The sequence below is a fragment of the Onychostoma macrolepis genome, chromosome 16, assembly GCF_012432095.1.
Source record: "Onychostoma macrolepis isolate SWU-2019 chromosome 16, ASM1243209v1, whole genome shotgun sequence".
NCBI classification, from domain to species: domain Eukaryota; kingdom Metazoa; phylum Chordata; class Actinopteri; order Cypriniformes; family Cyprinidae; genus Onychostoma; species Onychostoma macrolepis.
Genome location: NC_081170.1, coordinates 5318821 through 5340568, shown reverse-complemented (window position 1 = coordinate 5340568; position 21748 = coordinate 5318821). Strand labels below are relative to the sequence as shown.

The window sequence follows — 21748 nt, the reverse complement described above, 5'->3', positions numbered from 1 at the left end:
ATTTACTTGTACCACAGATAGATCACCTGTAGGTTGAATGCATGTGATAACGCATATATTTTTTGTGCTTGTATGTCTCATGACCAAAGGTAATTGTCATGAGCTGATGTGTCACATAGTCTAGCGTCTATATGTTTGATATGACAGTTTAAATGGAGGAGAAATGATCAGAGAATATACCATTTTCTGTTTGTTGCTTTATTGATCTCAGAAAGTTTTAAAATTGCATGATTTGATTCTTGAACAGAGCTTATTTAATTATTTAATTATTTTATAATTTTTACATTTTTAGAGTTTAGTGAGTTGACTATTTTGTACCTTGTAAGAAATGTCTTATTTTTGCTTTTCAGTTTTTTTGTGTGTACATGTACAGCAGCAAAAATATGATTGGTCTAGATCCGGTATTGTGCATCTAAAACAGCGTCTGGATGTATTTAGTGACTTTTTATAGCAAATTTGTTACTGTTTTTAAAGTAGAGTCTAATGCAGTTTGCTATTTTACATCGGAGTTTAGATCAGTCACTTAAACAGCCAAATAAGCTAAACTCTGCTGTCAGTTGGACCTAAATCTACACCAAAAGCTCTAGTGTGAAAGTGTCTTGACTCTTGAGTCTCACGCGCTGAAGTCTAGTCTGCTCTCATGCCAATGCCAGTATCTGCCACTCAAGATCATGACCTGAGCTATTGAGCTTAGGAAAGTGGATTAACAAGACAGTCATTAAGATTTAGTGATCTCTGCCTGCGCAGTGACATCACAATCCGTAGTCTGTCGATATACTGAGAATGGATTGAGTATGTTGGGTACAGTACAATTGTGTGCTTTAAAATCATTTGTTCATGGCTGACATGGTTTAAAATAATGTAAAAAACATACAGAAAATACATTTGAAAATGCACTTTAAAATCAAACTGAAACACCATTGTACTTTTGTAATATGTTTATATTTTGTTTTAGTAATTTAGTTGTTTTTTGTCATTTTATTATTTTTGTAAATAGATCTGTAGTTTTTATTAATTTCAGTAAGTTTTTTTTATTACATCAATGAAATGAAAATGAAAAATGTCTCCTTGACACCCAGCTGAAATGAAATATGTTTTAGTTTTTTTATTTTATTATTATTTTGAATGGTTTTAGTTAACTATTACTGTATAACCCTGCTCCAGTGTAATTAGACACATGGAAATTACAGCTCAGGTGAGTGACTCAAAAGTAATTTTATTTAGATTTGAGTGAGCATGAATAAAGGTGGCACAATTCATGCTGAAATGAATTAAACTATTTTTAGACTTCCTTGGTAATGTTATCCAAAAAGGAACATATTTTAAGAGAGAGCAAGTATTGCATCTTGAAGATATATTGAAAACAAACTATTTTTATTTCTTTAAAGTAAGCCGCACATTGTTCACACAACACCCAGGAACATGTATTAAGAAAGTAAACAGGGTCCATTTTGATTTCATGCTTTTAGACAATACCATATTTCTAATTTCCCTCATTTACTTTTCTAGCTTCATGCAACTCCAGTCTCTCAGCATGCATTATGCATTTCATAGAGCATCTCCCTCTAATTCAGTACAACAAAATACATTAGTGTTTAACAATTTTATAATTCAAACCGTATATAGTTGTTTTTGTAATACATTAATCAGAAACAGGGAATTTTCTTAAGAAGAGAGAGAGAGAGCACATATTGCATTTTGAAGATATATTAAAAACAAACTTTTTATTTCTTCGAAGTAGGATGCACATTGTGCACAAAACACTAAGGAACATGTATTACAAAAGTAAATGGGGTGGATTTTGATTTTGTGCTTTTAGACAGTGCGACTTGACACTTTTACTTGCATTATTTTCTTCCAGTGGCCTTTTTAGCATTTGTGTGATCTCAAAAAATCAAAGAATCTTTCATTAATACTGTATTTATAATTCCTTCGTTTACTCATCTAGCTTCATGCAACTCCAGACTCTCAGCATGCAGACACAGAAAATGTGGAATATGCAGTTCATAAATCTCCCTCTTTCTCCCTCCCTCCCTTAGCGACAGCACTCCTCTCCTCTCTTATCTTGTCTTCTTTAGCGTCACAGGAGCATGGCGAAGGAGCGTCCTTGTGCCCTAAGCTCGAGAGAGAGAGAGAGAGAGAGAGAGAGAGAGGCAGAGGGAGGGGAGATGCGGCGTCAGTCAGCTGCAGTAGGCAGAGGACAGCGGCAGCAGTAGAAGCAGTGGCTGCCGTTCTCTATTGTTCAGCCAGAACGTTCTCCTTTCCTCTCCAGCCAACCAGAAGAGCAGAAGCCCAGGAGGTCCGCTACATGCGCCGTTCCTTCGGGGAACACTAACTGAAGAGGCACGCAAACTCTTTCAGTCTGTGCGACTGAACTTCTTTCTCTGCTCTCGTTGGGGTTTCTTTTCCTCCCGACCGAGTGGATTTTACGCGACTCAGGGGAGCCATGGGACTTGGGGTTAGGGGTGCAAGGACAGCGTTCCTGTGTTTATGGAGGTTATTTTTACTGCTCTGTGGAATCTGGACCGCTTGCGCCCAAACGACAGGAGACGGGAAGTCGCTGTACTTCTGGGAGACAGGTATACGGCTATTTCCATAAGTACCTTGATGGATGCGAGTGGGATGTGAAGGTTCCAGACTGGCTGTTTGTACAAAGTTGCATTGCAATTGTTTTATTATCTGGGGTAAGAAAAAGGACAACCAAAGGTCTTCGGTTTCACTGCAAACAGCTCTGTGTAGAGTGTTTGAATTATTTCTCATCATCCTAATTTCTGATTCTCAAAGTCTGTACGGTTGAGAAATATGTCCCCGTTTCAGCACAGTAGGTTGTCTCCATTTTCCCAGGCTGATTGTTCGATTCCTTGTGCTAGATAACAGCCGTATCATTATTATAATGAAATCTGACAATATAATGGAAGGAGCTCTGAGGTACAAAGTAATGGAAGTTATTTGACTTTTGATTGCGGCTGTGTTTCACAGTCACCTCTTCTGTGCATCTGCTATAGTATAAAAAATTATATATTGTATCTGTATATCACATTATGAAATATGACAAATTGGTATAAATTTAATAAATATAATTATATTTTGTTTTAATTATAATAAAACAAAGCCTAATTTTAGGACCATAGTATTTTTACATTGTGATATTTTTTCATGTCAGTAACATACCTCATCTCCAAATTGTCATTACTGTAATGCAAATATATTCAGTACAACAAATACATTAACAATTAACAATTTTATAATTTAAATATATCGTTTTTTTGTAGTACAATAATCAGAATCAGTGAATTTTCTGATTTAAAAAATTCTCATTATTGTAATGTAAAAAAAAAATAAAAAACAATTTTTATTTCTGTAATAAAATACTGAAAAACATTCTATTGGGAATAAATCAACTCTTAATTCAGTACAATGGATACATTCTTGATTAACACTTTTAGCATTTTAGCATCGAAGCTTTATTTGCAAACCTGTATCTATTCACTGAAAGTCTAAATGTGCAGTTTGGACTCTTCTGTTGGCCAGAGCGACGTCCAGAGTCAACGTGCATTTGTCACTGTGTTAGTGAATTTTTAAAGCGGATGTAAGCGCGTAAGGAGATTAAAGGAGCTGCTGGGATTTATACTTTGAAAACATCCCTGGGACATGCATGCAAAGAAGCGGAGCTGCAGGCGAACTTAACCTACATATCTCTCTCTTGTAGGTCACAGTAATTACAGATCATTGGCTCATTTCATTGAAAAACATCTGGTGGAAATGCGGAGGGTCTATCTTGGATGGGCAGATGCATGATAGTGTGCAGTTTGACTGCTATATCGCTCGGGTGCGATAATGTTATTGCGCTTTCTAGAGTGCTCGAAGGGAGGGAAATTTAGTTTTGACGTATGATGTACTGTATGCATAATGAATCTGACCGTAGAAGAGCTCGGGTTTCAACCTGTGGGGAATTGGCTCACATTTCTGCTGTTTATTGGCTTCACAGAAGAGCAATAAATCTGCTGTCTAGGGCTGATATCCTCCCATGATGGAGATGTTCATATAACAGGCCTGGAAACACGAGTGCTTTAGACGAGAATAAACCAGCGTTCCTTGAAATGATGGTTAAAACCAACAAGCTTTAAGTGATTCTTAATGGCTGTGTTTTTCTTGTTGCAATCGATAGTGCTGGCATACTTGGTGCTTTTCTTTCTAATAAGCAGGCTGGATTAAATGGCACACTTGTCTCTGTACATTTACCCTCCCTGTTTGCCGTCTGAACGTGGGTTTGATGTTCAAATATCCCTGGAGAAGACCGGAGCAATTTTGTCCGTATCTCTCTGTGCCTCAGCCTCCAATTAGAAGCACACTTTCTTTTCTTATTTTATCAATATACAGTCTTGTGTTGACCCTCACCGCTCCACATCTCAGCTCTGGCTCCCATGTGTCTCAAACCCAGCTAATATTGACTCAGGAAGGATTCTTAATTAATGAGGGTATTTACAGGCCAAAATTGACTACGTGGGTTACTGTAACCTTGACTTGTAATCTTGGTTGAATAGTGAGTAGCATCAGAAATTACGAGGAATAATGCGTCATTCGATTTGTAGAGAGATTATTTAGAGTCTAGGATGTCAATTTGTTCTGCACAGGTGGTCACTAAAGCGATAAACCATGAGAGGCTGTCCATTACAATGATTTTTCTACAGGCAAGGAGAGTTTTTAGGCACGAAGCAAAGTGGATAAAACCACTTCACCTGCAGAACTAGCTTATCGTTATCAGTGTGTGAATTTCTGAAAGTGGCTGATCCAATCAGTATTCCGAGTCTGAACTCTCTCTCTCTCTCTTTATTTATATATATATATATATATATATATATATATACATACACACACAGTCATGGCCAAAAATATCGGCACCCTTGGTAAATATGATCAAAGAAGGCTGTGAAAATTAATCTGCATTGTTAATCCTTTTGATATTTTATTTTAAAAAAATCACAAAAATCAAACCTTTCATTGGATAAAAAGAATTTAAAATGGGGGGAAATATCATTCTGAAATAAATGTTTTTTCTCAAATACACGTTGGACACAATTATTGGCACCCCTAGAAATTCTTATGAGTAAAATATCTCTGAAGTATATTCCCATTCATATTCACAATTTTGATTGTGATTATGAACAGGGTGATTATGAACATTAAATTATGCAGCCATGGCTTCCTGTTTCACAGAAATATAAATAGGAGGGAAAACAAAGCCCAAATTCCCTTAATCATCCATCACAATGAGAAAAACCAAAGAATATATTTCTGATGTGCAGCAAAAGATAATTGAGCTTCACAAATTAGTGAAGTGGCTTTAAGAAAAGAGCTAGAGCAGTGAAAATTTCCATTTCCACCATCAGGGCAATAATTAAGAATTTCCAATCAACATAAAATGTTACGAAACTGCCTGGAAGAGGACGTGTGTCTATATCGTCCTAATGCACGGTGAGAAGGAGAGTTTGAGTGGCTAAAGACTCAGCTGTGGTCCAAGGACCAGAGCTGTAGAATTGCAGAAAATAGTTGAGTCTCGGGGTCAGAAAGCCTTTAAAAAAAAATTGTCAAACAGCATCTACATCCCCACATGTTGTTTGGGAGGGTTTCAAGAAAAATTCTCCTCGCTCATCCAAAAACAAACTCCAGCATATTCAGTTATCAGACACGACTGGAACTGGCTTCTATGGTCAGATGAAACTAAAAAATGAACTTTTTAGCAGAAAACACTCAAGATGGGTTTGGTGCACACAGGGATAAAAAGTACCCCATGTATACAATTAAATATACTGCTGTATTTTTGATGTTGTGGGCCTATATTTCTGCTGGAGGTCCTGGACATCTTGTTTAGACACATGGCATCATGGATTCTATCAAATACCAATAGATAAAAAAATCAATAAGTGACTGACTCTGTTAGAAATCTTATAATGGGCCATGTTTGGATCTTCCAACCGTACAATAATCCAAACACAAACCTCAAAAACAACACAAAAATGAGCCACTGAGCACAAAACCAAGCTTCTGCTGGCCATTCCAGTCCTCTGGCCTGAACCCTGTAGAAGATGAGTGAACTGAAGAGAAGAAGCACCAACATGGAGCTGGGAATCTAAAGGGTCTGGAGTGATTCTGGATGAAGGAATGGTCTCTGATCTCTTGTCAGGTGTTCTCTAACCTCATCAGGCATTATAGGAGAACATTTAGAGCTGTTAAACTGGCAAATGGAGGTTTCAAAAAGTATTGAATATATATATATGAGAGGAAACAATGGCAAGTTTTCTTAGTCAGCATTTGCTTTTGTATTGTGTATTTTCTATCAGTAGCTTGAAAAATAAATAAATACAAAAATACAATTAAAAACAATAATAGATACATTTATTTTTTATAAATTTATAATAAAAAATACAGAGTATATAAAATAAAACAATAGAGAAAAATAGAATTTTGATAGAGGCATAGTCTGTATTTTGTAAGTACATGTGTATCATTTTACTTCATTAATATATTAATATCTTAGGTATGACATGCAAAATATGCAATAGAATAAATAAAATTCTTTTTTTTTTAAATGATTTCTCTTACAATAAATCTAAAAAATGATATTCAATCAGTCAATAATTGTTGCCCTGGTATGTTACCAAGGTGGTGGCTGAGTGACTGATTTTCTTTTAGAAGGTGAATCGACTGAAGTACATATCATCAGCTTTCTTTTGCTTTCTGTTCCACATACCAAAAGCATATTGTTCACTATAACTACATGAAGGTATAGTCCTCCAAAAATGAAAATTGTCATGTACTCACCCTCATGTTGTTCTAAAACTGTATGCATTGTTTCTTCTGTGGAACACAGAAGACAATATTTTCAAGAACATTGGTATAACTAAACAGCATTAGAGCTCATTAACTTCCATTGTATTGACATTTCTCAAATATCTTCCTTTATGCTTCACAATAGAAAGTAAGTCACATGTGGGTGAGTTAGTGATGACAGTATTTTCTTTTTTGGGAAACTATTCCTATACAGGGGTGCGTTGATACCACTGAAGATGTGTGCATTCTTTCCGTTAGAGAAACAGCGCTTCCCTTGACATGCTGAAGGCATTGCTCAGAGCTCTAGCCATGTTTTCCCATGTGATTCAGTAAGATCCAAAGTGCACTTTAGGACACGCATTACGTGGCCAAGCATAGAGACCATACAGTATATAGTGGATTCTGCTTATGTTATGCTGGTTTCATAATGAATCCATGAGTGTAATATCCATGTTCTATGAGTCATAAGTAACATCTGAGCCACATTATTATGAAATGATCAATATGCTCTTACAGAGGTGGTTTTAATTGTGCAGGTTCAGCTAAAAATACTTTTCTTATCAAGCTGAAAAGACTAGATCGTCCAGTTTATTTTGGTTTAGTGCTGGTCTAGCTGACTTTTTTTGGTGATGCTGGTTGACCAAAGAAGCCTTGTTGTGACATCAGTATTATTATTATTTTTTTCCCCCAACAGGATAAGATTCTTGAGTTGTCTATATAGATCTTTGGAGATTCATTAATTCATTGTTATTACATTTCAGGTTCTTCAGAGGAGTGTATTAGGTTCTGGATTTTTCATAGATTTTTAATTTTTTTTTTACTTGGAGAAGAAGAGATTGAAAGGTTCCTAATGGATGTTTTTACTTTGATGCCATAAAACAACCGTTTTTGGTTCCCCAAAGAACCTTTCAGTGAACAGTACTTAAAAGAACCATTTTCCCTAGTGTGAGGAATATTTTAATTACCTGAAGATTCTTTCTGTACTATAAAGAACCTTTTGTGCAAAAACATGACTCACAATGAAAGAGCTGAAAGATGAGAGATAAAAAAACAAGCTAAAACATCATGCTTGCGATTTGCGTTTTTACGTCACATTTGCTTTTGTTCATACTATCAGGTTGGTTTAGGTGTAGTGCAGATGGTACTTTATTTTAAAATGTCATGGAGCATTAGACTTATAGCGCCACTCAACAGACATTTCAAGTCAGAACTGTGGTGACACTTATAAAACTAATGTCACATAAAACGTACCATATGTACGTTCATCTGTTCTGGGGGAAAAACAAACACTCTTTTAGCACCACTCAGTGGACATTGCACATTGAATATGTCACGAAATGTACATGGCGGTAAGTATATCGCATCTTGGGAAAAAGTTCACACTGGTACGTTTTCGTCATGAGATCAGGTTGCTTTTTCTTTAGAATTGACAAACTCGCTATTGTTGAGTTAAATCGAGTTATAAAGTCCGAACTAGGAGATATAAACTTGCATTTGCGAGAAAAAAGTCAGAAATGTGAGATAAAATAGGTAAATGTTATGTAAAACGTTATAGGTTTAAATAGTATTTCATGCTGTAACTGTGTAGGGCTAATACAATATGTCCCCTATAAACTGCATATGTAAATATTATGTAGACCTATTGTTTAAATCAAATATATGCTTTAAAAGTAATCATAGAAGGTTCGTTTAAACATCTGGATTTAGCTTCAAATGGCGTCTTTGACAACAGTGTTCTATAAAAATGATTTGCATTCCGATTCTGACATTCAAAGGCACAAAAACAATTTTTTTCTCTCATTCCATGGATTTTACCCATTTCCCTCCACTTGTTACCAGTGTTGCGCCACAATGCGCGCGTAGCTGCAAGTGACGTAACTGTGACGTCTACTCCAAATTGGTGTATATATATATATTTTTTTCTTGCATTGCATCATGCTTGTTTATAACACAGTGAGAACTATTGGCTGTACTCTCAACCAATAGGAACAGTTAATACAGACTGAATTCTTGTGTGTGGCCCTCGCCTCAGCAGGGTTTATCCACTCTTAGAGCAGAGATTACCCAGATTACGCAGGATTCTCCTCTTGTCTCCTGATCACACAATCCCCCAGGAACAAAGATGTGCTGTCAGAGCCACTCACACTTCACACCACGTTATCTACTATAATAAGGCTTGTTAATGAAGTGAGAGCATTCAGGTTGCCTCCGCTCCGCCCATTAAACACACACACACACACAAAATTAAACATGCAGGCTTTGTGTGTTCCCAAATGTCACTTTTCACATTTAAAGCGCTTTATACAAGCTCTAAAGCTTGTATAGCAGCTCTAAAAAGACAATAGTGTGATTATTCAGCTCAGCTTAGTATGTTTATTCAGTTTAGTTCAATAACAGCGCAAACATTGCAAACTCTATTCAACTAAAAAGCAGCTCTACAGAAAATAGTGTCATTATTTAGCTCGAGTCAGTTCAAGCTTAATTCAACTGCAAGTAGATCTACAGATGGCAATAGTGTCATTATTCAGCTCAAGTCAGTTGATTCAATTCAGCTGAATAAGTGTCGTTCATCAATTATGAAACACATTCGATTCAGCTGTAAAGCAGCTCTACAGAAGACAGTGTCATTATCCAGCTCAAGTTTTGTTCTCATCCAATAGTGTGAGAACAGTCAAGTCGATAATATTACTGAAGTGTTTTTTAAACTCCCAAAATGCTTTGAAGTTTGTGGAGTTCAGACTAAGGGCACGGGATCAGAGACCACTTATAGTCCAAATAATTGCTATTTTAAGAGGTCCTGGAGCTGTTTGAAGATTCCTTGTCTCAAAATAAGAGGCTTTATTGAAAGTGGAGTGTGAGGATAAGCTCTGTGTTAAAGACCCGAAATGTTATTTCAAGAAAATTGAATGGAGGAAAAAATGTAGGTGACTTAATTGTCACCTTCTTTCCAAGAAGCAGATAAGGAAATGTCTCGGGTGAAATTCTGAACTCATTTCAGGGAATGCATTTTAATGTCACCCCATGTGACCCTTATTTTCATACGGACCTACCGGCAAATGAACCCCACGATTATAATTGATTGAAAACTACCCCAGACTCCTGGCATAGGGCTTTAAATTTAGGACGCGCATACAAACGAGGCTGGTTTCCTCTGAATATATTATTCTCACGGAACGTTTAATGGCGTTTTAACAGTTTGGAAAAATCATTTCCCTTGTGTGATTGATTTTTATTTCTGCTTATTCTGAAGCACCTAAATTTGGCTCTAATTTAAGAAAGCTGCAGTCCTAATTGCACTGCGCATTAAGAGTGTGAACTTCCCAGAAGCAGTTTGATCGTGCTCATATTCACTAAATGGAGCGCATCCTATTCTCTGCATGCTTTAACCGCTGAATTATACCACATATTCCTTTGGGATGGAATGTGACCTGGGTTGCATGTTCTTAAGTGCTGCAGAGGTACTGTGGGTTTAAAGCTAAAGCGTTTTCATTATGTTTATTACATAATTTCCACTTGCTGTCACATGTTACTTTCTTCTTCAGTTGCCAATAGTTTCCCACAGGGAGTAGGGAGTACGAGTCTGTGATATTTGTGGAAGTCTTACAAAACTATAAGCTCTTTGTGTCCAAGTGATGATACTGTACTTTCAATATAGTCACTGTACACTGGTTAAATGAAGACATCAACTCTATGTAGTGGAATCAAGGCCCATTTTTATTATATAATTTTTGGGGGATATTTAGCTCCCCGTATATTTTTTCGAGTTAGGACTAGGATATTTCTAAAAATAAAAATTATTTTAGACATGTAGTATTATAAGAAGTATTTAAGTTTTTACTTTTTTTAATTCTTATCTATTTTACATATCCTTGCTGAATAAAAGTATAAATTTAAAAAAAAAAAAAGTGTATATTGTTGCAGAAGGATTCCTTAAAGTTTTCCACTTTTAAATTACTAAAAACAAATATATATATTTAATTATATATATAATTTTATTCAATTAAAAATTTCTTAAAAGCCATTTCAGAGCAATTAAAAATAAGCAAGCAATGGTGATGTGGTCCTTAGGAAACTTAATAAAAAATAAAGAGCATGTTAAAATTATTCATGATGCTGCTTGCATTTATTAAAATATATTGTCATGGATGTATATTGAATATTTTATGTTGTTCAGCCCAAATTCCAGTATTAAAAACAGCATTTTAAAAACCCACACAGTGACCCCGGTAGAGTGTGAACAGACTATTGTAAGATCCAGTCTTTCGAGGAATATTGCGTTTTTAATCCCTTTGTTTAGTCAAAGAAAGTACAAAACCTTATGTTTGTTGCATTATAGTGGATGGAGGCATACAGTTGTTGCATTATGTTACATAACCAGTTATTTTTGTCTCAAAGGGTCAGTAAATGTGTTACAGCATTATAGTTTCTTTTTTTTTTAAATCTGCTTTTTATGAAATAGGTCGCCCTTTACAGATGTGCATGTGGTCTCGGTCCTGCTTGGAAAATGGTGTTTGTTTAATCTAAATGGCAGGGCTTATGCTAAGACCAAGGCATCTCTAATATGGCTGTGTTGTGTGGATTAAAGATTATTCTAGATCCATAAAGTTTATTTAGTATGGCATAAGAGGATTAGTCCTTTACACCATGTTCCACAATGTCTTACAGCCAGACCACATATGATTATGACTTTACAAAGCATCTTGCATGAAAAACCAATAAAGATCCTTTTGGGAAAAAAAAAAAGATTTGAAAGGAATTGTAGGAGATTTATTCTCCATAAAGTTTTATCAGTGTTCAAATATCTAGTAAGCTGCCTACATAGGGAGTATTTTCATAGTTAATTTGTTACATTTGTTACTTCCAAAAAAAAAAAAAAAAGAAAAAAAAAAAGTTAACTGAAATAAAATATTAAGAAATGTATTTTCTTTTAGCTAGTTATCAAGGCAACATCAATTTTTTTATTTTATTTTTAACTTGTACTAAAATAATATAAAATCTGTATAGTAGATTTGTTAAAAATAAATAAATACAAATAAAATGAATACATTTTTAACTAACATTACAATGAAAACAGAAATTATTTACATTTTAAATATTTAAACTATAATAGTATCTTAATTATATTAAAATAAAGACTATTCAGTAAAAATTATTCAGTGTTTTAATTATTAATTCAATACTGGAGGATATCTAAAGGAATCAGTTCAATCTAAATAAAAAATGGCATCTTTAACACAATATTTATATGTGCTGTGTTTTTATGCTTATTAGATTATTGTGCTGTTAGCTTACATTTAAGCATTTAGCAAATGCTTTTATCCAAAGAGCAAACAATATTCATAATGTGCAATACCAGATTGTATAAATATTTAGGAACTTTATCACACCAAATTTTATTGAAATCAAATCTGGATCAATTCTGTTGTGCGCTTCTTTTGATGAATGATATTTGTATGCGTATGTAGAGCATTTCAATTGTCTTGTCGGGTGCTGTCTGAGAAGGCAGCTCACTAGGTTTTGTAAAAGAACCTGTTTACCTGCATATACATTGAATATTTAAGGCTGAACAGAACAACCTCAAATCTTTTCAAGTGTCTCCTCAGCAAGAGGATGAAAATACTTAATACTCTGACAATACCGACTGAAAGAGGTCAGCTAACTTCACATGCACCCTGCTGTGGATGCTTTCTGAACTCTCCAGAGCCGAATGAAAGAGACCGCCTGTGTTCACCTAGAGAAAACAAGCCCTGAACATCTCAACAATGTACACTCAAGAGCTCTTCTTTCATCTTTGTGAAGCAACAGGTTTTCAGAGAATTGATTGAAATGGACTCCGTTTGTAGGTGCAGTGACATTTAGTTGGCCGATGTAGTCATTGTTCCTGTGGATAATTGAGCAAGGGAAGTATACGGAAAAAAAATCTGTAAGGATAGAGCACAATGTACTGTATTAATATGAAGGAATTTAATGTATTGATTTTTTTTTTTTTTTAGCAGGTGATTTACCTGAATTTTCCATTTTGATCGGCATTGCATTGTATTTTATTGTTTGTAAAATTAATGGCAGAAAATTTACATTACATTTTTTTCAATGAGAGTATAATGAAGAATTAATTTAAATATAAGTTTTAATTAGGGTAAAGCTACTTCTAATAAAAGTTGGCTTGTGTGGAACATTAGAAAAGCCATAAGACTTAATTGTTCTTTTTCTCTCTTTATGCTATGCATAGTTTAACATGTATTAATAATACTGCTGTTCAAAGGTTTTGGGGTCAGTATAAGCTTTATTTTAAGAAAATAAAAAAAAAGATTGAGGAATACTTTAAAAACAACGTTCCTCAACGTCAAATTGCAAAGGCTTTGCAAATCTCATCATCCATGGTGCATAACATCATCAGAAGATTCAGAGAAACTGGAGAAATCTCTGTGCGTAAGAGACAAGGCCTAAGACCTTTGTTGGATTCCCGTGGTCTTCGGGCGCTCAGACGACACTGCATCACTCATCAGCATGATTCCGTCATTGACATTACTAAATGGGCCCAGGAATACTTCCAGAAACCACTGTCGGTAAACACAGTCCGCTGTGCCATCTGCAGATGCCAACTAAAGCTCTATCATGCAAAAAGGAAGCCATATGTGAACATGGTCCAGAAGCGTCGTCGTCGTCCTGTGGGCCAGGGCTCATTTAAAATGGACTGTTTCAAAGTAGAAAAGCGTTCTATGGTCAGACGAGTCCAAATTTGACATTCTTGTTGGAAATCACGGATGCCGTGTTCTCCGGGCTAAAGAGGAAGGAGACCTTCCAGTGTGTCATCAGCGTTCTGTTCAAAAGCCAGCATCTCTGATGGTATGGGGGTGCATAAGTGCATACAGTATGGGTAGATTTCATGTTTTGGAAGGCACTATGAATGCTGAAAGGTATATGAAGGTTTTATAGCAACATATGCTTCCCTCCAGATGACGTCTATTTCAGCAGGACAATGCAAAACCACATAATGCAGCTATTACAACAGCATGGCTTCGTAGTAGAATTGGCCTGCCTGCAGTCCAGATCTTTCACCTAGAGAACATTTGGCACATCATTAAACTCTTCAGCAGCTGGAAACCTATATCAGGCAAGAATGGGACCAAATTCCAACACCAAAACTCCAGAAACTCATAACCTCGATGCCCAGACATCTTCAAACTGTTTTGAAAAGAAGAGAAGAAGCTACACCATGGTAAACATGCCCCCGTCCAGTGGTGTAACTACAGACAGTGCAGGCAGTGCAGCCGCACTGGGGCCTGTGCGGCGGGGGGTCCCGCAGCGCACGCGGGCCTGCCCACATTGCAAGCGGGCCCCTGGTGACCAAGTTACTATATATTAATAATAGAATGTAATTCATGTCAAGAGTCTTCACAGCAGTGAATAAATACGTAAATATGCTCATGATTCTTTTGTGCTTTAATGGTCTAGTGGTAGAACTTTTGTCGAGCATTTCTGAGGTTCCTGGTTCTAATCCACCCTCGTATAGGTTTTTTTTTTTTTTTTTTTTCTCATTAAAACCAAAGCGTTGTTCATCAGTGATTGCATATGAAGAGCAAGTACACGTTTGTGTGCATTTTGTTTTGTGGTTTTACCAGAACAAAACGCTTGATCGTCTGTGTGAAGAAGATGCGCATTGTGCACGAGCGCCAAGAGAGAACCGATAACAGCGCCAACAAGCACTCGCCATAACGCATTCCAGTGATAGATCGCCTGTTATTTAACACAGACCAACGAATTTCTTATCGTTTGGAGATGTTTCTTTCTTTTAGGTACATCCGACCATGCGTGCCGCGAGATGGTCGTGCTCACCTCTCAGAAAGGAATGTGGTTTCCGTGATTCCTACGTGTTTGTGTGTGTGTTGGAGAGAGACGCACACAAAGAGAACTGTTGGATTTAATATAAGAAATTGATAAAATACTGGTTTTAGTTGGTCTAAATTAAATAGGTTAGGCACAAATTCGCTTATGTGGGTTCCCTTCTAGACACGAGCGCTGTGTGTTTGTATGTGCTTCATAACCGTGCAGCCCAGGGGGCCCGTCATAATAGCCTGCACTGGGGCCCTTCATTACTAATGCTGCCTTCACGTGCTATCGGAAATTTCCCATTTCCCACTTATGAAGTCGTGATTACGAGCTTGTCGTATTCAAGTGCTTTAATGTCGGAAAGGATAAAATGTAGCATCCCATTGGTTGACAATCATATAAACATTCACTGCGCTACACATGCAGTTTTCTGACAATTCTGGAATTTCGATCAAATACATGCTTATTTCACTGCTTATAAAACATACAATATACAAATTACGCCACTGCCCCCATCTCAATTTTTTGAGCAGGCATCAAATTTGAAATGAGCTTATTTTGTGCAAAAATTTTCCAAATTTCTCAGTTTAAACATTTATGTTATCTATATTCTATTGTGAATAAAATATTGGCTCATGTGATTTGAAAGTCTTTTAGTTTTAATTTTATTCAAATTTAAGAAAACATCCCAACATTTCCGGAATTTGGGTTGTATTTCAAATAAATGCTATTCAATGCTAAACAAGGAGAAAACTGAAGTCATTGCATTTGGAAACAAAGATGAAGTTCTCAAGGTGAATGCATACCTTGACTCTAGGAGTCAATCAACTAAAAACCCAAGTCAAAAATCTTGGGGTGTTTCTGGAGACAGACCTTAGTTTTAGGAGTCCTGTCAAAGCAGTAACTAAATCAGCATACTATCATCTCAAAAACATTGCAAGAATTAGATGTTTTGTTTCCAAACAAGACTTGAAGAAACTTGTTCATGCCTTTATTACCAGCAGGGTGGATTATTGTAATGGTCTCCTCACCGGCCTTCCAAAGAAGACCATTAGACAGCTGCAGCTCATCCAGAACGCTGCTGCCAGGATTCTGACTAGAACCAGAAAATTTGTGCAAATCACACCAGTCCTCAGGTCCTTACACTGGCTTCCAGTTACATTTAGGATTGATTTTAAAGTACTTTTACTCGTTTATAAATCTCTCAATGGCCTAGGACCTAAATATATTGGAGATATGCTCACTGAATATAAACCTAACAGACCACTCAGATCATTAGGATCGAGTCAGTTAGAAATACGAAGGGTTTACACAAAACAAGGGGAGTCCGCTTTTAGCTATTATGCCGCCAACAGTTGGAACCAGCTATTATTGTTGTTTTATTGTTGCAGGTTATTGTTGTGGTTATTATTATTTTTAATTCCTTGTTATTATTATTATTTTTAATGACTATTTCACTTCCTTTTATGTAAAGCACTTTGAATTACCACGGTGTATGAAATGTGCTATATAAATAAACTTGCCTTGCCTTGCCTATTCTTTTGAAATTTCAGTTCATCAAAGCATCCTAAAAAAACGTTTTGAAGGTTTCCACAAAAATGTTAAGGAGCACAAATGTTTTTAATAACAACCAGAAATGTTTCTGAAGCAGCAAATCAGCATATTAGAAAGATTTCTGAAGGATCTGAAGACTAGAGTAATGATGCTGAAAATTCAGCTTTGCATCACAGGAATAAATTACATTAAAAAACAGTTCTTTTAAATGATAATAATATTTTACAATATTACTGTTTTTACTGAATTTTTTTATCAGATAAATGCAGCCTCGGTGTGAAAAAAATGAAAATCTTATGTCACTTTTGAATGGTAGCGTATGACTTTGCATAGGACTGATGATTTTTTTACGGTGCTTTTTGGCAAGTCGGATCAGCAATCTTACTGGTCCTGAAACAGGTTTAAGGCTTAGGCTTGAGCAAAATTAGTATCAACCATCGTTGTCATCTGACTTTAGGGTTAGGTTAGGGTTTGGATGACCAGGTTACGTTGTTCCAGGAGCTTGTTGTATTGGTTTGCACCCAGCATGCTGCCCAGAACACTTCAATAAGCACACTCACCAGAACTTTCACCCTCAACCTCAATGTGTAAAGACTCTCACTACAGATAATCATGTTTGACAGGCTCCTGGATCTGAAAGAAACAAGCAGGTGGCTGCAGGCCGGTCAGCTCATTTCCTGCACCTCTCTCAGCTTTTCTAGTCTTTGGTGTTCAATCAAACCTGAGTTTGAGAGGTTACTCATTCATAGCTTGGGAGGCTTAATGGAGTTCATTTGGGTTTCATTTAAATGACACAATTGTTGTGTAGAGCAAGAGTATAGAGCTAGGAAATTATTTAGTCTTCGAATAAGTTAAAGAAGAAACGCTTGAATTCATTCTGAAGAAACACAGGTAAGATTTTAATCTTTTATTCTTATTTTATTTAATTAACCAAGGCTGAAAATCAGTAAATACAGTAAAAACAGTAATATTGTGAAATATTATTACTATTTAAAATGTGTTTTCTATTTAAATATATTAAATTACGATTTATTCCTGTGATGTAAATGTGAATTTTCAGCATGATTACTCCAGTCTTCAGTGTCACATGATCCTTCAGAAATCACTCTAATATGTTGATGTGCTGCTCAAGAAACATTTCTGATTATTATCAATGTTGAAAACAGTTGTGCTGCTTCATATTTTTGTTGAAACTATGATGCATCTTTTTCAAGATTCTTCGACTAGTAAAGTTCAAAAGAACAGCATTTGTTTGAAATCCTTTGTAACATTATAAATGTCTTTACTGTAACTTTTGATCAATTTAATTCATCCTTGCTGAATAAAAGTATTAATTTCTTTAAAAAATGCAAACTTTTATGAGCTCAGTTTGAAGCATTGTTGAGTGAACCTCTGTGAGATTTCTTAGCAAGAAAATGTAAAAATCTTAACCAAAGATGAGAGAATATTTTAAACAGATCTCAGTGAGTTTTCTTTTATATGTATTCCTTTCTCCCCTTCCAGTTTTGTACCATTGTGTAAAAGTTAATTTGTACAGTAATTTAGGTCTGCTCTGATGTGGGTGTTGTTTGTAGTGCCAGTTCTCGCTGTGGCAGCACCTCCACATTTACACCCCGGCACTGACGCCTTCAGATCTCTTCTAGAGGCACAGCGGGCATGAGCTTCAGCTCTGTCGCACCTCCCGTTATAGTTCACTTCATTTACTGACACAATGCCAATACTGATGTCTTTCATCTTCTCTAATTACTCAACTTCATTACTCAATACCTACGTCCCCGTGTCAGAGCGACATGTTTTCAGCTCCACGTGCATCAGTGGAGTGTGCTGACACTGTGCTGATGAGCTATTGATATTTTTGAGAGCAGTGGGCTGAGGGCTACTATCTATGTGACCCATATGGGTGGGCATCTGCTTCATATTCTAGATTCCAAGAATGCAAATTCTGTCATTATTTACTCACTCATTATGTCATTCCAAACCCATATGCTGTTATTTTTTTCCTTGGATCATAAAAGAAGAATTTTCATGTGTCTTGTTTTATAGACAACAACAGTTGTTGTGATTTGGTGCATAACGCTCCAACAGGGGCTACAAAACAACATTTAAAGGAGTTGTTCACTTCCAGAATGAAAATTTCCTGATAATTTACTCACCAACTTGTCATCCAAGATGTTCATGTCTTTCTTCAGTCACAAAGAAGTTAAGGTTTTTGAGGAAAACATTCCAGGATTTTTCTCTATATAGTGGACTTCAATGGTAGCCAACAGGTTGAAGGTCCAAATTGCAGTTTCAGTGCAGCTTAAAAGGGCTCTACACGATCCCAGCTGAGGAATAAGGGTCACTTGTAGTTCACTTACAAGCTACGCAATATCGCGTTCATTATCGAAGGTGATTTATCTGCGATAATGAATGCGATATTGCGTAGCTCGTCGAAATGAACATCTTGGATGACAGGGCTGAGTAAATTATCTGGAAATTTTCATTCTGCAAGTGAACTAATTTTAAAAACGTTAAAAGTAGTCTACACAACTTGTGCACTATTCTAGGTCTGTTTCACATTTTTGTGAGGAACAGACTCACTGTTCTGAGTCTTTTATTTTGGACAGGATAAAGGTTAGAGATTTTGTTGTTTCTTATCAAGAAAATGTCTTGCTTCACACTCATTTGTATTCACAGTTTCAAGTTCAAGTTCAAAACATCTCATCTAAAGATGATTCGAGTGGAAAATTTGAGAATAAGATGTACGTAATTGTTCTTCCAAACCTTGTCAGCCAAACCCCTTTGAACCAAAATATTTAGGTCTAGTAGGTAGATCCTGAGATTTAAAATTAATATTTCAATCATTTAACAACACATTCACATGTTCGCAGTCTATGTGCAGATAAACAATGTTTTTCTGTAGTTAGTCTTTTTTGTTTTTATTTTAAAATGTTTTATGGTTAATTAATAATTTGCTTTTCATCAAAATTATTTGAAGTAGCTCCTGAGAGTTAATATTTCAATGATTTAAGTTAATATTTAAATAATCTACGAACTCATTAGCGTGTTTACAGTTTTCTGTTGGTTAATGCTCACATGACATGCAGGTAAACAAATGAAACGTTTCATCATTTTAGTTAGTGTTTTATATTTATTGTAAAACAATGTTTACTTAATTGAATTTATTTTTAAATTTATTTATGGTTTATATTTTGATTATTTTGAGTTAATTTTTTTTTACATTTATTTTTAATTTAACTTTTTTTTTTTTTTTTTTATCAACTCACACATCCTTGCAGTTCCTTCAAAAATGTCAGATGAAACCCTGTCCGGGTCTACTGAAGTCATATAACAGCTTTATTTGGGGACATTTATTTTGGATATAAATTGAGCATTCAGGAATTTTGTGCAATGTTGAACAGTGTTGTTTAATAAAAAATGCTTTGATTTACACTTACTTACACTTCTTCATTGTTTATGTAGATTATTAATTAGAAAATACAGATGTAATTGTTCTTTGAAACATATATAGTATATTATTTGTAAATCTGTAACATATTATATACTTATATGGTGCATGAGTCAATTGGATAAAATTATTGTGTGCAGTGTGCACTACTCCTTTTAAAGTCGGATTTTATCCATTAGAACTTGATTGAATTGTCAAAAGTGGATGTTTTGGTGTAAAGCAAAGCAAATTATTACAAGTGCATGTACAATCTTAACACAAACTTCACTGACAGTCAAACTTCAAGCCTAAACCTCACTAAATGTATTTTATTATACTCATTTCTAAATGTATTTTTCATCATGTATTGTTGATCTGGATACTTCGCCCTGTCACTGTCCCTCACCTTCCCACCGGATTTCTTCTTCTTATTTCTTCTTCATGAATTTCTCCTCCGTCAGAATATGATTCCATGTGCCGGGCGGCGTTCCACTGTGTTGCCTACACGCTCCTCTCCCACTCAGTTCATGTCGAGATCTCGGTGCAGTCGGGCTCTGATGAAGACTGTTTTTTTGCAGCGAGGGGATTGGATTACATCGCTGTCACAGCTGTCAGTCATGGCACGAGCCCCCTGTGCCATGCTGACAACTGCAGCCATAGCAACCATGCCATGACGATGGTGTTATATTAGGCATAGCATCGTTTTGAGCTTCTTTCTTCTACTCTGCATCTGCTTCCTTTGAGTGTGTTTCTACAGTGGATCCTGACACCAGCTTCTGTTAAACTGAGCGTGTCACACAGTTTCCTTATGTGGAGGAAGCACTTTGTTATTAGGGGTGGGCGGTCTAACTAAAATCCTCTGTGAGTCATTTTAGATCACTGTAACAGTATATATCATCAGCTTAGTTCTTTTATTTCTATAGCGCTTTACTGTGAAATTACAAATGATTCCAGTGCAGAGTGTTTGGTGCTATAGCAACAGCAAATTCCTGGGTTTGATTTCCATATGCATGAACTAATTAAATGTATGATGTGAATACAATCTAAGCATGAAAGTGAAAATAAAAGGTTAATCAAATTCGTTCGTTTTCCCGTTTTAGATGCAAAAGATAAATAGCTTCACATTATTTGTTGAAAAGACTGAAAACAGTAAAACTAATATTATAAAACATCAATTCTGGATTATGTTGAATTATGCTTGGCAAAAGTACGCATTTGTTCAAAAGTTTGCGGTTAGTAATTAAAAAAAAAAATGTTTTTGAAAAACTCTTATGTTCATCAAGGCTGCATTTATTTGATCAGAAATACGGTAAGAATAGCATCATTACTCCAGTGTCACATGATCCTTCAGAAATCATTAAAAAAAATTTTTTAAATATATAATTTTATAAAATAGAATCATTAATAAAATTAATTTATATAATAATAAATAATATATTTTTATAATTAATGAAACTGAATATTTGAGTACATTGCAAGAAATTAGTTTTTGTTACAATAAAATACTTGTTTCTATCAAATTTTCACATACTTCAGTGTGACTTGTCGTATCTTTGTAATTTTTTTTTTTTTTTTATGTGAAATTTACTAGTAATCGCTGAGTAAAATGTATTAAAGGTATTATAAATAGCCAAATTAATGTCAACATGAAATCAGAAATTACTTTTTTTTTTGTGTGTGTGTGTGTTATTGTGTCCATTTTATCAGTGCATATTATTAAACAAAAAACAAATTCTAATTCAATGAGGTCTAATTGCTATAAATAGCTTTGGCTCCATTTTGATCTGGCTCCATTCAGGTATGTAACACACTTTTTGCAATCCAATACATTCTGAACAGACTACAGTATATCTATGTCTTGCCCTATTTTTTCTTGTCAAAAGTTCTATGTTGTCTTCTTGACACTTAATTTTCTAGCGATTATCGCCAATTTGATTGCACAGATACTATTTAAACTAAACTGAGCTAGACAATGACATCTCTGAATTCAATAATGAAATGCCTTTAACTGAAAATTGAGTGTTTAATCTTATCATTATACATTACTGACACTCTATCCTCCAATTTGATACTGTTAAGTGCTTTGACACGATCTGTATTGTTAAA

At 35.4% G+C, this 21748-nt stretch overlaps 1 protein-coding gene across 1 annotated transcript in view; it reads left to right on the top strand.

Annotated features, from left to right (window-relative positions):
- Nucleotides 1-2089: 2089 nt before the first annotated feature.
- The window catches only part of thsd7ab (thrombospondin, type I, domain containing 7Ab), a 148557-nt gene continuing 128898 nt past the window's right edge, over nucleotides 2090-21748 (top strand). The window contains exon 1 of the mRNA XM_058747356.1: nucleotides 2090-2579. Coding sequence (XP_058603339.1) covers nucleotides 2447-2579 — 133 coding nt within the window. The 5' untranslated portion in view covers nucleotides 2090-2446. The remainder of the gene's footprint in view (nucleotides 2580-21748) is intronic.